Raw genomic sequence first — 16,529 nt, 5'->3', positions numbered from 1 at the left:
AAACATGTTTAGTGTAAACTATTCTTTGCAGCATTTGCAGCAGTAATTTGATTGGTTGCAAAGATCGATAAACAACTCAAAAGAACTCAAGGAACTCAAAGAACTCCGTCCTATAAACAAAGTATTTCCTTAAATTTTTAACGTTTAAGCATGGCTTACAACTTGATTGATGATGTACTTAAAAGATTTAAAAACGATAATCTTGTCGATTTAGATACATTTTATGAAACTTTATTGGATAAATATATTTACAACAATAACAAAAGGGTTAGTAACGAAGGTCTTTTAAGTCGATATATTGATGGCACAATAAGAAGAAATATATGTGCCGAAGTTTGTATCCCTTCTTACTTAAAAGACAATAAAATGCATTGTATTGCTCTAAGATAAGTCACTTTACTTTTTTTTCAAAAATAATTATCTTATTGTATTTTATTACAATTAGTTAATATGTTTTAACACAAAATTTAATACTTTTTTTTAAAAATATTTATTGTTAATACCGTATTAATCTAATCTATAACAAATTACGCTCGTTGACTAATCAACATTTAATAAGTGTCAACATCGTCAAATGATTTTGACATGTATGTATATAATATGTTCATGATGTATAAATTATATTCCTACATGTCAAAATCATAAGTTGGTTTGTCTGAATTCTTGACTATTGATTTGATTTATGAATTTGTTCAAAAAGCAAAGATTTTTTACTCAATTTTAAATTTATTGATAAAAGAAGTTTAGCTCTTAAAAACATGAAGTAAATATATATTTTTTTTCTTAAGGTCTGAAGCATCTGGAAGTTGTATGTACAGCTCTGCATCATTATTTTTTGTTGCTGACAATACACTGATGAATGTGTTAAGAGTTTTAACGTCCCTTGAAATTTATATACATGCTGATTATTACTGTAAGCATCCTTTATTTTCAAAAATATTTTCTGATTATAGTTCTCATTTTATTAATCTCAAAAGTTTGTTGTGTATGTCAGTATCTCATTCTGCATTAGATTCTGGCTTCGAAAATAATAATATTATTAAAGCTGAAGCAATTGCAAACTGTGAGAGCACAGAAAAATGGGCTGGTTTTTTATGTTTGTTAGGTTTATCATCAGTTCTTTCTTGTAATATTGTTTCCTGTTACCCAGATTTCGGTGTTGAAAAGTATAAAATATTTTTTAACCAAGAGATCTCACCACGTACTCCCATTAAATGTTATTCTCCATTTTACATTTTGTTTTGTTATGATGGGAATTTTCAGTCCGGTATATTTCAGCATAATCACTATGTCCCACTAATTTTTATTCCTAAAAAGCGTAAACTTTCCAGTAAATCAGAAACAATAATTTCGAAAAAGTTGCTGCCAGTCTTGTCACCTAATAAATTTCTAGATACAAAACAGACCACCATTGATCAAGTTGCTACAATTGTACCCAGCACAGTAGCCAAAAATCCAAATAAAAAGCCCTACTCTATCCTTACATTCTTTCATAAAACAAACCCAGACTTAGAACCTACTAGTGCAGTCTTACAAAATACATTTTTTTCTTCTCAATCGACAACATCTTCTCAATCATTAACATTAAGTAAAGATGTTTCTTCTCACTCAAAGACATCTAAGGACAGTGTTCTATCAAAATCTTTTTTTACAAAATCTTCAAGCATCAGGAATGTACCTAATTTTTATAATAATAATATTGAATGCCCTTCGAACATTATTTTACCACCTAAAGAAGTACTAAATGCTCTCCAGTCTTTTGAGTTGCTTTCTTTAGACAAAAGGTTGAATTTTTAATTGACCATGAAATTTTTTTATTAATTAAAAATATGTTTATTCCTAATGAAGATTACATTTTCCTAAAAGATTCTGGTCGTCAGTTTAGATATCTTTGGTTGAAAGAGTTTTCTTGGCTGAGATATTCTAAAAGTACTGATGGTGCATTTTGTTTGTCTTGTGTATTATTTGGCAATAAATTCAAACAAAGATCACGTAAGTTAACACATTTGTATTTGGAGCCTTTCAATAAATGGTCTGATGCTATTAGATCATTTTCAAATCATGAGTCAACTAAAATGGTTTACATGCATTTACTATGCCTGTTTTTGATTTTATATTTTCCTCAGGCATAAGTCAACCAATAAATGTCATCATTGATACTAATGTAAAAGAAAAAATAATAAAAAATCGCCAAATACTTCGTCCTATTGTTGATGCTATAATTTTTTGTGGTCAAACCAATACACCTTTGAGAGGCCACAGAGATGATTCACAATATCTTCCAGAGGCTAGAGAATATTCAAAATGTGGAACTGGTTGTTTTAATAAACTTTTAAATTTTGCTGTACGCAATGGAAATGATGTTTTAGGCTCTCATCTTAATAACTGTTCAAAGAATGCCTCCTACATTTCGAAGACTTCACAAAATGAAATTATTAAATGCTGTGGTGAAGAAATTAGTGAATCTATACTATCTGAAGTTCGCAAAAATGTTTTTTTTTCAATAATTGCAGATGAAGCCTGTGACTCATCTACTAAAGAGCAAATGTCATTAGTTTTACAATTTGTTGATAGTGATTTCAATATCAGAGAAGACTTTATTCAATTTATTCATTGTAGTGAAGGAGTTAAAGGAAAAGATTTGCTTAATGTTCTTTTAAATTGTGTAAGCAACTTAAATCTAGATATAAAAAACTGTAGGGGTCAGGGATATGATGGAGCCAGTTCTGTCTCTGGGTATATAAATGGTCTTTCTGCTCAAGTTCTTAATATAAATTCAAAGGCTTTGTATACACATTGTCATAGCCATCGACTGAACTTATCAGTTTGTGAATCGTGTAATGTCCAATTAGTTTCAGAGGTTTTTAATAAAGTTCGCGAACTTTCTTATTTTTTTAATTATTCAGAAAATAGACAAAAGTTTTTAGAAGCTAGCATTTTAGAGCGTGAACCTCAAACGCATAAAAAAAAATTAAATGATATCTGTAGAACTAGATGGATTGAGCGTATAGATGGTTTAAACACTTTTCTTGAGCATTATTTATCTATTTTCCATGCTTTATGTATCATGGCTTCCCCTGAGAGTTCTGTTAACAAAGACACACAAAACAAATCTTCTACTTTTTTAAATTCCATTGGCACTTTTCAATTTGTCTTTACTTTAGTTGTGACAACACGTGTCTTTGATTTTACTTTACCTGTTACTCGGTTGCTGCAATCAAAAACTATTGATATCTTAGACGGTTTGCATCTTATTACAGCTCTTAAAAATACATTTATTTCCGTCAGAAATGATATAGATAGTTTTCATAATAACTGCTATGAAGCAGCATGTTTGCTTTCAAGTAAAGCTGAAATTTTTGTTTTGAAACCAAGAACCTGTTCTATTCAAAAAAATCGTTTTAATGTTCCATCAGAGTCTGTTTCAGAATACTTTAAAAGAGCTGTTACTATCCCTCTTATAGATCATGTATCTACATCTATATCTACAAGATTTAAATCAGAAACTGTAGCTGCATATAAAGGGTTATCAATTATTCCATTTAATATTATTTCTTTTCTTAAAAGACCCAAAACCCAATTGTGTTGGAGGAAGCAGTTTGAAATATTCTGTGATTTTTATATAGATGATTTCCCTAATATCAGTGCCTTGAATGGGGAACTAGTTCTTTGGGAAAAATACTGGGAAAGTTTCTCTGGGACTATTCCTGACAATATATCTTTAACTCTTAAATCAATATCATTTCCTGGATTTGAAAATATTAGGATAGCTTTAAGGATACTTGGGACACTTCCTGTTACTTCATGTGAGTGTGAGAGGAGTTTTTCTGTTATGCGTCGGTTAAAAGACTATATGAGAACAACAATGTCAGAAGATCGACTTAACGGTTTGGCATTAATGTATATCCATCAAGAAATTGTTCCTTGTATTGATAATGTTATCAATAGATTTTCTATAAAAAATAGACGACTTGATTTCAATGATTAGTGTCTATACTGTTTATTCTAATACACACCAACAACTTTAGAAATTTTTGTCTATTATCACCTCTCTTCATATAACAGCTAACAAATAGGCATGGAAACCCCTGGAAAGGCCAAGACTTCAATGGTGTTCTTAACAGGACAGGTTAAATGTAACCCCATACTTTTGTTTGGGATTAGCTATATGATTAGTGGTCAAAGTTCAGGCAAACGTTAACCATCTCTTTTTGACCATCTCTTTATATCATTTTCTAATTTAGCGACGATAAAATAAAAAATTAAAAAAATTATTTCCAATAAATTTTCTCTCAATCAACCTAATAACATTCATAAGTTTTTGTGCCACTTAAATCAGTTTTTTGCTGTAGTTGTCGAAACCATTAGCTTTCTTTTTATTTTATCAAAAATGATCTTCTTTCTTGTTGTTAAGGCTTAACTTGGTATGTCTTTTTTTTTTAAATCTTGTTATATAAGAATATATATAACTTTTTATTACACGATGTATATAAATCCATTTGTATTTTTGTCTTTGTCTTTTCAGTGCTAAATTTTTCTTTCTCCGATTGTCCATGTCCGGAATAAGTATATTCCTAGACATGCTGATGAGCCCTGATATTGGGCGAAACAATCATTTGTTGGTTTATATATTTATTATATATTTATATATAAAAAAAGTTTCAAAGTAAAACTGAGATATGGGCTTCTCAATAAAATAGCAAAAAGAAAATCCCTTTAAATCCTTTAGCCCCAAGGCAGGAGGATTTAGGGGATACATAGGGGGCAGGCTATGGGAGCGATGGCCCCCCTTAAATGTTTTTTTTAATAATATTATTTTGTAAAAACGTAAGTAAATTTGGTATGCTGTTTAAAAGTGGCATAAAATTGTGTAGTCTAAATTCTTTTTTTTGGGCTTGCCTGCCTAAAAATCGTTAAACCTGTAAATCTGTAAACCTGTCAAACCTGTATATCGCCCCCTTTAATTGTTTGGATCGAACGAAAAGAAAAATTTGCCAACCCCCCTTTACTACATGGTCGGGATCCGCCCTTACTCCCCCCCCCCCCATTTTTTCTATTTGCTTTGTGGGCGTAGTTGCGTCACTTACAACATGGCGTAAGGCGCATTTTTTTGACGGGGGAAATTAAAAACCTGCGTCCGCCCCTGACATACACACACACAGACTTTAATATAATAGTAAATAGTCATAACAGTAAAAACAGATTTTTATATCGAAAAAAAGTTGAAGCAATGACCAGAAAAATATCATAAATATAGAACATATATATCTAAAGTTTAAAAAAAATTATGGAAATCCTACTGTCAGATTTTTAGAAAATTGATTTCAAATAAATAAAGAAGTCTATGATTTACGCTAAAAAGTTATTAATTGAAAATAAAGTTTAAGTACGCTTAGATATTTTTTACCCTTTTTTTATTTATATTTTTGTATTAATATACTGATCATCATTTAAAATAAGGATACAACATTGAGTTTTTAGAAACCAAATAACAAATGGAAGGTTGCCATATAAAGATTCTCTGTAGTTAAAAACCATTTTAAAAGTTCAATATGAAATAACTCCAAAATATTTTTATAAAAATTTTTCTCTAATTAATCATAAATATGAAACAAGACACTCAATAAGTAATTACTAAATTCCACAAACATCACTGAATAAATCTGACTTCTCAATTAGATGTCGGGGACCATGCTTGTGCAACTCTGTTCTTGATGATAATATGAAAAAAATAAAATCTAATGATATATTTAAAAGAACTATAAAAAAACACTTACTAAATTTAAACAAAACATACACTTTCATTTTTTTTTTTTTAGAAAAAAGAATATTATTTTATGATATATCTTTCTTGATGTTTTTGTCTGTCTGTTTTTAATTTTGTATAAAAAAAGTAAATAGATGAATTCAAATCTTGAAAATGTTTTGAATCTTCTTAAATTTAAATCTCTTTTAAATATTTAAATATATATTACGTATTTTATTGAATATGTATACTTATATACCGATTTGTAAATTTTTATACTTTCGTTATACAGTACGTTATTTTTGTATTTAAATTTTATTACAGTACGTTTAAGTAAGGATTTGTAAATATTTTTTTTTTATTTTAAAGATTTTTTCTTTTTTGCAAACTTTATAACTTTTTTTTCAAACTTTTTAGTTTTTGATTTTTCTTTTTAAACGTTTTAGATTCACTCTTTTGTATAATATTAGAACTTGTAATATTATATTTTTCTCTATTTCACGAAGGGGCTTGGTGATGAGACCTTTTGTCTTTAACTTGCCTCAGTCAGATTGTATTTATATATATTTATTAGATCTTAAAGATAACATTGTAAAATGTGTGCAAATTGACGAAATAAAACTAACTATAAATAATAATACTGTTGCCTTCACTTTGAGAAAAATGCAACAACAACAAAAAAAATAATAAAGATATTGCTCCAAAATTTTCACATATAACCAGAGACACCTTTGATAACCAGAGACACCTTTGGTGTTGGTAATTGGACAATAGTTAAGCATGATGGTCAAAAATATCTGGACATAGTGGCTATATTTTAATATTTTTCGGATGTAAGTTTAGTTTAATTTATGAAAAATAAGTAATCAAAGAAGGAAAACTCTACTCGCGCCTCGTGTATATGATTTTTTTTAAAACAAATAGAGGCTTCAAACACTATACTTTAAAAAGCAGGCTTTGATATTTAATAAATATTTAACGTGATATTACTGCGATTTGAAATTTAAAGTTTTTAGCGACCATCGTCATATATTGCATTGTTAGTTGCCATTGGTTATAAGCATTTGATTGGAATGGCAGAGTTTAAATGTTATCCTTACGTCGGTTTTTAAAATATGCTATTTTAACCTTATGTGAATATTATCAAGCTTTATGAAAAATTTTATCCTGTTGATAAACAGACCGATGGTATCAATTCTGGTCTCCTTGCTTTAGTCATGCTAAAATTTTGTTAGATGGCAAATTCTCCGTTGATTCTCGAACTTTTAATGAAAGGATTGACATAAATCTCACTTAAATCCTTTTTTTTTTTAAAACTTGAAAGTTTTTCTTTTTATTACATTCTACGACAAAAGAAAATTTTCTTTTAATTGTAATAGAGTGTTTTATATAGAGTGCCTGACTTACCCAAAACCCTCAGCAATGTATAGACACTCCACCGTGCCTATCCTTAAATCAGTAGATGTATGTGCGCTTCACTGCGTCCACGGTTATACTAACTGATGTGAGTGTACTGGACATACATCGACAGATATAGAACTGATATAGTTGACTGTATCATGTCAAAGCCAAAACAAAGTAAAAAAAAAAAAAAACTATGTTAGTATAAAACTGAACACGGTCTCTAATTATATATTACATAACAATACCCACAACACCAAGGTAGCTTAAGTTCACGCCATGAAATAAATAACTGCATTTATTTTTTTGCACATGTTTGTCAAAAGAATAGCCATTTTAATGGTGGATCCAGCATTTTTTGGTGTCAAAAATTATTTGGGGTTTGAGATTAGTTAACTTTCAGACATGAAGTAAACTCCAAACATTTATATGATTATACCTATATCAATGAAGTATGATTTGCTGAAATTGCAATGATATGAGCCTGGATTCAAAAATGAACCCCCCCCCTTCCTTACTCAAAAGTGGGACAACAAGTTGATAGAAAGTTTTTTTTTTCACTACACTTAATTAAATTTACATTAATTAATAAATTCCAAGGCAATTCCAAGGCTGAGCATCTTCCATACCCTTTAAGTCAAACTTATAGGGGATATACAAACTAGGGTAAGTAGGGAATGACGTAGTGAAGTGTACATACATCGACTGAACTAAATGAAGATAGGCGTAGTATGCTTACATACATCGACTGATGGGTTAGGTTATGGGAAATATTGCCATGAAAGGATATTAATTTTAAATGTGCACAAGTGAAGTTCACCGTCAGACTATGAGCTTGACAAGAGAGTCTGTTTGCCATAATAAGGTAGGGTAATGAAGGGTAAATAAGACAGCCGGGAAAATAAAAGATTTAGTTTTTGTATCCTATAATATATAGGTTTATAACTTACTTTATAACTAAAAAAAACCCTTAATTTTTCAGACTTAATTTGTCTGGATTTGTCCCGTTAAAATAAAAAAAGACGCGTTTACTGCTACTTTTAAACCAGTAAATGTACCCGCGTAAATTTAATATAATTATTTTTACTAATGTTTTGAAAGGATTACTGTTTTGGAAACTATGGGTGAATAAATTATTTCTTTCGTTTCCAAGTCTATGTACTCGTTTTCAAATTAAGCATATTTTGAATATATATGCAACCATAAAAATCACATATAAGTTTATATAGTTTTTTTTTAATAATTGAAAGTTAATTATCAACATGACAAGTGCTGTTATGAGTATTCTTCCTACTCTTCTGGGATGCTTTTTATTAACTCTCATTGGTTTTTTAACTGGTCGTTTTCACATGGTCACCGCTGAACAAGGCAAAGGAATAAGGATATTCACTGGAAATTTTCTGTTGCCTGGTCTTATATTTAAAGCTATGGCACAAGTAAATTTTAGCATTGTTAATTGGCAACTTTGGACAGCATTGTTAATTAGCAAATCCATTTTTTTTGTTATTGTAATCTTGACTACTCTATATTTTGCTAAGGATAATAAATTTGGCAAAGCAGGTCTTTTTGCTATTTGTGTTACCCAGTCAAATGATTTTGCATTTGGAATTCCATTGTGTAAGTTCATATTTTGACAGTTTTATAAAATCTTGTAAGCTCTTTAGTAATAAATTTTAATCTGTTAAATTGATGAAAAAACTGTTGTCAAACTTTAACTTGTTCTTAACTTTGTTTTAATAACTTTGTTACCTGTTATGTAAATACCAATTTATAGCCTATAAATTGGTATTATATACCTATAATATAGGTATCAAAAGGTGAGTTTAAGAGGAGGCTACATGTTATAATTAGTTTCTATTCAATATAGAGCGGGTTAGCTGTTTTTTATTAGCTAAAAAACTCCCATAAAATGAAAGTTTTTCTGTTTTAATGTATCTAGCAAGGATGCTCATGCAATAAGAAGTTACTTTATGTAAATCCATTAAGTTGCTTATTTTAAAAAGTTGTTTATTTTCAAAAAAACAGACTAATTACTTTCAAAACCGAAATTGCATTAAAAAAACAATTTGTTTTGTCATCATCATTATTATTTTTAAGTATAATATTAAGTACACAAATATAAAAAATTATTTAAAAAAATTATTTTTTTCATAGTTTTTTTGGAAAAAAAGTTCTGATTCCATAGCCCAACACGTCAATTTTACTTAGGTTGATAAATGCTGTCACAGTTGAGGTAACTGAAAATTGGACATATGGGATGAAGAGGGGATAAAAAAAAAGTTGACTGTAAGCTCAAGATAAGATTTAAAACAATAATTTCATAATTTTAAAAGATGTAGTTTCAATAAATGAGAGGAACAAAGTAGAAGAATCTAAAACAACTAGTGATAGTAATAATAAATAGCATGAACCTTATTGAACCTACTTCTAATAGCAAGAAGTTCCAAGTTTGATCCTAATCATGTCCTTGGTAGTACCCCGCTCTACATATTTCTCCACAATGCGGGCTTGTTTGTCAAAGTTCGTATTTTGGAATTAGAGAGTTAAGAGAGGGTTGTAACCACAATAAAGTAGCCTCCTTGACTGTAGTAATCCCCCTGCCTTGGGGAGGTGGATAACATTAAAAAAAAAATTAGAACAATTATAATAATGGGCTTGCTTTTCTTCTTATATAGATGTCACACTTTAGGGGGGGGGGGGATTTGTTAGTGGTTTTATGACAACTCATACAAAACTTGTTACTAAAGAGTTACAATGTTGTGACAAGTTCTGTATGAGTTGTCATAAAACTTGTTACTAAAGAGTTACAATGTTTCAAGTCATAATCATTGCAGATCATAAGTCAACCAACATGTTTAGAACTTCTGGACACCAGAGACCAGAAAAAAATAAAGATATAAAGCTGGAGTCCTTATGGGACTCTGCATTCCTGAATAAAATCCAAGCACCATCTAGTTGGAATGCATTCAGAGAAAACATAGAAGCCCAGGAAATGTTAGGGAGTCCTTTATAAAAAAATTATTATGGAAGGGCTAGATAAATAGGCTGTGTTATATTGATTGCTTAGATTTTAATTACAAAAAGAGGCTTTTTTTAAAGGGTGTAATATTTGGCATGTGCTTAAATGTTATGTAAACTTAAACTAAAGAACTAGATATAACAAAAATTAAGCAACATCTACTAAATGCAGGAATTAAAACAAAGTTTTTTAAATCAACAGATCTAGTTATCTTATTATATGAATAATCAAAAACCACATGATTTTAGAATTTTAATATTTTAACTATTTTTTGTAGTCAGAATTGATTTTTAGTTGAAATTGTATTTAAGCTTTTTTATTATTTATCAAATATATCAAATATGGGAATATAGTTTTTTATTTCACTGGTTTAATGTTTGCAACAGGACTGGACAAAGTGGGTTTTTTGGGTTTTTGGTTTTTTGGGTTTTTATAAAAAACCCAAGACCCAAAAATATTGAAAAACAAAAAACCCAAAAAACCTAGAATTTCTAGGTTTTTTGGGTTTTTTGTTTTTCAATATTTTTGAAATGATAAAATTTCTGATTTTCCTTTTATATTAAAATTTATATTTATATTAAAAAATTTCTTTTTATATTATAATATAAAAAACTTAATATTAAGTTTATTTACAAAAAATATTTTGAGTCGCTAGCCTTTAAAAATAAAACCCAAAAACCCTTAAAAACCCAAAAAACCCACTTTCTGAAATAATAAAAAGTAGGTTTTTTCCAGCTCTGGTTTGCAATTAAATCAGGGATTATCTTTTTGCAGATATTTCCGGAATTTCCAATATTTTTTTCAACTTTTAGTTTTTCTGGATATCCGAAATGTTTTCCATACTTATTCCATTCTTATTAAACAAGTTTAGGTTTTTTTTTGTAATATATATTTTTTAAAGCTTTTTCACTCATCACTTATACAAAAATTAAGAAAAGTTTCAAGAAAAAAAAAGGAAATAACTCAGCTAAAACCAAATTTAAGAAGAAAATAAAGGAAAATATGTTCTGGATATTTTACCCAAACAAATTTCTGGGTTTTAAAAATATGACTTGGATAATCTATGTATAATATTTCTACTTTTTAAACCAGTTTTAAGTAGCAAAAAATATATAATGACATTTTATTTGAAATGTTATTGACTAATATATGACATTAATAAATTATTAAAATATTTTTATTTTTGTGCTACTTAAAACTGTTTATAAAGTTTATTTTATTGCGAACATTAAACCAGTGAAATAAAATACAAATTTTAAAAAATCTAAATTTAAAACAATAAATTTTTCTAATTCTGTTCAAAATATTTTCAAAAAAAAATCTGAAATTTAAGTATGTACTTAGACTTATATTTATAAAAACATAATTTGATTTATTATTTACCAAAATGTTTTCTATCTTTATACATTGAAGAAAAATATTAATGGAGCAGCAGTTTTAGTTAAAACAGCAAGACAGTTTTATTTAGGCAAATGTATTAAAACAAGCAAAATATTTCCATGATTTTCACTTATAAAAATTTTTATTTTATTTTAAAACAAAGATACCAGTAATTTATCTTTTAGAAATTGTATATAACTGCCTACTAATCTTTATGATTTGCCAAATATATAATCTTAACAGTTAATAGCATATAGTTAAGCAATATTGTACAAAGTACAATAAAGCGACAAATGTTTTTGTTGCTGTTTTTTTAAAGCATGATTTTTTTTTTAATAATTGACAAAAATAATTTTTTTTCAGTATTTGACCATCCTTTTTTTAGTAGTTGAACTTATGTTCAATTAGAGAAAAATGAAAGCAGTGATAATATATATTTTTAATAATATATTTTTTTTTTATATAACAATATTATTATTTTAGTGAATATGATATTGCCAAGACATATTGAGTATTTTTAAAGCGATGCAACACAAATACAACATTTTGTTACAAATGAAAAGGTGACTGAGCGTTAATTTCTGGTATAAGGTATGACCCACGTTGAGAACACAAATTCGGATAGATTTTTTCCTACGTATTTGTTCCATTATATACAGCTTATCTTATCTTATCTTGCCACTGATAAAAAGAAATGCCATTTTTAACTATTGTGTCTATCTCGTAGCAACAATGGTTAAATTCTTAAATTTTCTGATCCATTATTTGTCCACCTTCATAACTGGTTACAAATGGACAGTAAACTGTCCGTCTGTAATGGTCAATTACTTCCTCATTTACCTTGAATCGCCTGAGATAACAAATAATTGTAATAATAGTTAGACATTGAAGTTTTATGACAAAATTCATAGTAATGATGAAGTGATTCAGAAACTCAAATGAAACAAAGAATCAAGTTGTGAAAGCAGCTGATGCTGAATGATTATGACTCTACCAATGTTCTTGCTCGACAATTTGTAAGTTAGCTATTTTTTGGTATTATTTTTGACTTTAACTGTTCGCATGATTTAAATTAGACAACCTTTGCTTTGCTTGAGTAGAGCAGTAACCCTATCCCAGTCATATAGCAAATTGTTGCTATTATCAGAATTGGTAGGAGGGGATTGTAAATGTTAGATGTTAATTTTCCTAGTGTTAGTATCTCAATTAGAATACTTAGTTCAATCTGCAAAATAGAATAATGCTAGTAAGTGCTTCTGGTTGAATAAATTGCTTCAACTCTTTCATATTTAAAATAAGAAATTGGTGGAAATCTGTCTAAATTAAGGTGTGGAACGATAACATTCAACAATAAAAAAAAGCAGTCTATTTTGATACTGTTTATTGAGTGTTGGCTTATGGTATGTGGCCAGGGCCCTGGGTAAATTTATAACTTTTTATAGCCCTGGCTAAATAATAATATTAGCAGGGTATGTATATATACATATATACATATACATGTATATGTATATGTATATATGTATTAAACTATATATATATATATATATATATATATATATATATATATATATATATATATATATATATATATATATATATATATGGCCAATTCCATAGTTCAGTGACGCATCATGCGGAGAGATATTTATAACTCAAAAATAATTTTTTATTACTCTAAATCAATCTTGAATTAAAATTTTATAATATAAACTAAATACAATTATATTAACATAACACTGCTACATAGCAAAAATTAAAACATGAGTTCAGTGACGCAACGCGGAAAAAAGTGTTTTTTTATCAGCATACTTTTAAATAGAGTTTTCGCTTTTAATTCTTGCTTGACTTATTAGATTTTTTTGTTGTAATTTATTCATTTGGCAATAAGGTAGTCATAAAAAAAGCCACAAACAATAAAGTTTTCATATCGTTTTATTTTACAGAAAAAAAACTATCAGTTCTGTGACGCAACGTTCAGTGACGAAACAAAAAGACAAAATTAAAATCATTTTAAAAAGTTTTGTTTTTTTGTAATAAATTTTAATTATACTCAGGTGAAAATAGCATCAGAACAACGTTATCATTCTGAACATAAAAATAATGTGATTTTAATATACCTTTGATTTTTCTTGAATAACTTAAAATTGAACTGAATCCAATTTCATTTTTTTGTTGTCTTGTATTGTTTTCTGACATGTGAATTACAGATATTTGCAAATCTTGTAATGCTAACGCAAAATCTGCTGCTGACCTGATTTCGTATTGACTAGTTTTAACACTCAGGGCTGCAATTCGCTTAACAGTAACTCCTATTCCGTCAACCACTCCTTTCCCGTGCATCGCTGCAAAGAAATGCCAGAAGAATTTTTTATGAAAACGTTTTTCAAACACAACCATTGCAGCCATAATGCTTTTGTTTTTGAACTGAGAAGTGGCATTATCACTGAACATGTGTACTTATTTGACTTGATCAGGAATAAAGTGAAGGATTTTGTCAATGTACGGTATAACGGAAGACTTAGTATGATCAGTTGAATCTGAAACTATGGCAAATGTTTTTAACTCAATGTTCCAGACTGCTAGGGTCATGATAGAAACTTGATTTTGACCAAAATGAGCCGCTTGTGGCTCATTTTGATAGAAACACCTAGCGTTTTCAGCCCAGTCAACTTGGATTACCGCAATTTCAGAATTGACACTCATCGAAACCTCCTTCAGTTTATTAAAAATTGTTGATTGGTTTAACTTTACAAATGCGTGTTTAACGAACTTATCACACATCGCTGATATGTGTTGGATGAGTTCTGTTACAGTGGACTTTTTCGAAATTTTTTCAATGTTTGCATATGTTTTAGTTTCAGGCTTTCTCCACTCGTCCTAGGATACTTCGAAACCAAATGTATTAACAGTTTGCAAGTGTTTATCGAACTGTTTCATACCTTTGCATGCAACGCATTTGTCATAGGCGCAATCGTATGGGTACGGTTCACAAACAAAGTTATTTATCATTTCAGATCCAACTTTGATTGAAGGCGCTTGAATTGATTTTGTTAATGCATTTAAGGCAAATCGCATATTTTCATGCAAACTACAAACACAAACATTATGCGGAAATTTGTAACTGATTTTACATTGCGTGGACGAAGGTCGCAAAATTTGCTGAGTCCAATTTTTATGTGCAGATGCTTTTCCTTGAATTATTCGAAAGCTTCTTTTAGCGTATAATATAAATGACGTATCTGAATATTGTTTGCTTTTCCGTCAGATAATTGAATTCGAGTGACATCTTTTTTGTTTGGTGATATTTGGGAAACTTCATCTTCATTTTAAAAGTTTACAACTGCTAAAACATCGCCTTCAGAAAGACCATACAGCTTTGAACATGCTGAAGGTAGACCCGAATTATCTTTACAAGCAGAGCTATTTGAAAGAATAGAAAGAATTTCAGATTGTTTCTCCTTTGAAGTTGGTAGTACTTTTAAAACTTTTTTCAATGCTTTTCCTCTCTGTTGAACGTTTTTAAAAGATGAGCTTGGTCTTTGATATTGATTTAAAAGTTTTCTTTTTAAAGCGTGACTTTTTAAAACTCTTAATTTTGCTTTAGCAGCATAAGCTGCTTTTTTATTAGGATCGGCTTTCAATTTTTCTCAATATCTCTTAGATCTAACTCTGGACATTTCTTTCTTTTTATCAGCATTCCGAGAAACATAATTAGCTTGGTATTCTGCATAACGTTTTTTTTTTACTTCTAATTTTGATTCCATTTCTTAAAAATTTACAACTTTATAAGAAAATGTTAACATTAATCCAAAAGTTTACTAATATTTACTAATAGCCCTTCACAATACTAAAATGCAAAAATTTATTCGAATTTGAAAAATTTGAAAACCCACAACGAAATCTGAACTTTTGGATGATATTTTGACTTCCTTACCGCGCTATTTTATAAAAAGCTAATTATCCCATTGATGGGTTCAGTGACGCAACAGCTTTTAAACTATAACTATATGTTAATACAATGCTTTTTGACCAATTTTTTTTTTAGTAATGATTAAAAGTTTACATTAAAATATATAATTTCTAAAAAAACCTCGCCATAAAGCATAATTTTATTGGGATAATTAAACTTTTTTAGCTTTTAGTTCAGTGACGCAACGTAATTTTTGCAGATGTGTATGTGACAAAAAAACACTTGAATTATTTTTAAAGAGTAAAAGTTTTTTTACTCAAGACATATATGTAATCTCAAAGATTTTTTCTAAACAAAAATATGGATATGTTTTGTTTAAAATATTGCAATAACTCGCCCTCAAATTTTACTCACTTTTTCGAATAATAAAAAGAACAAACAGTTGCTAACATTCATCAAATTTATCTACTCGGTTCAAACATTTTCTACTCAAAATTTATTTTAACAATAATTTTAAGATATTTAAACTATAATTAAAGAAATAAAACCTTTTGAAATAAGATATTTTTAAACACGAAATTTATCTCTTCCATCGTGGAAATAGCCATATGTATATATGTATGTATTATATAAACTTATATATATATTTAAGTGTATATAATACATACATATATACATATGCATATATATATCTATATGTATATGTGTATATATATATATATATATATATATATATATATATATATATATATATATATATATATCTATATTAAAAATTTGACTGGTCCCTAAAATTTTGAAAATAAAAGTTCTTCTAAAGTATGTCAACCTGGTACTCAAAAGAAGCGAAATTATATAAAAACTTCAAAAACAGTAATCACTTTACAAAAAAAGCATGTTTAAAAAAACTATTTTTTTAAAACTTGAAAATAATGACTTTTTTTATTTTCAGCTTAAAAACAATAGTTTTTATGCATTTATTTAAGAAAAAAGTTATTTTCAAAATTTTAGGGACCAGTCAAATTTTTAAGGGTCTTGAGCTACCCCTAAAATAATCTTTTGTTCAAAAAAAT

The 16,529-nt window shown here is 28.4% G+C and overlaps 2 protein-coding genes across 6 annotated transcripts in view; both read left to right on the top strand.

The window, feature by feature from the left end:
* Positions 1-1,829: 1,829 nt before the first annotated feature.
* Positions 1,830-3,988, top strand: LOC136089576 (52 kDa repressor of the inhibitor of the protein kinase-like). Its single transcript, XM_065815628.1, has 2 exons — positions 1,830-1,992; positions 2,127-3,988. The coding sequence occupies exons 1-2, from the start codon at positions 1,830-1,832 to the stop codon at positions 3,986-3,988; spliced, it is 2,025 nt and encodes a 674-aa protein (XP_065671700.1).
* Positions 3,989-8,171: 4,183 nt separating this feature from the next.
* The window catches only part of LOC101234708 (lysosomal cholesterol signaling protein), a 70,573-nt gene continuing 62,215 nt past the window's right edge, over positions 8,172-16,529 (top strand). Inside the window, exon 1 of one of the 5 annotated variants that reach the window (XM_065815529.1) lies at positions 8,172-8,764. In XM_065815529.1, the coding sequence (XP_065671601.1) occupies positions 8,410-8,764 (355 nt within the window). In that variant the 5' untranslated portion in view covers positions 8,172-8,409. The remainder of the gene's footprint in view (positions 8,765-16,529) is intronic. The other 4 variants (XM_065815531.1, XM_065815532.1, XM_065815530.1 and 1 more) reach the window with 4 other exon arrangements.

The sequence above is a fragment of the Hydra vulgaris genome, chromosome 13 (assembly GCF_038396675.1).
Source record: "Hydra vulgaris chromosome 13, alternate assembly HydraT2T_AEP".
NCBI lineage: Eukaryota > Metazoa > Cnidaria > Hydrozoa > Anthoathecata > Hydridae > Hydra > Hydra vulgaris.
The sequence above is the reverse complement of the archived record's forward strand: the minus strand, read 5'-3'. Positions and strand labels throughout refer to the sequence as shown.

Bases quoted from the DNA above. Each gene is read 5' to 3' on its own strand.
- LOC136089576 (XM_065815628.1), top strand. From the start codon at position 1,830: ATGTTTATTCCTAATGAAGATTACATTTTCCTAAAAGATTCTGGTCGT. The intron at 1,993-2,126 runs GTAAGTTAACAC...TATTTTCCTCAG, and splicing joins TAAATTCAAACAAAGATCAC to GCATAAGTCAACCAATAAAT.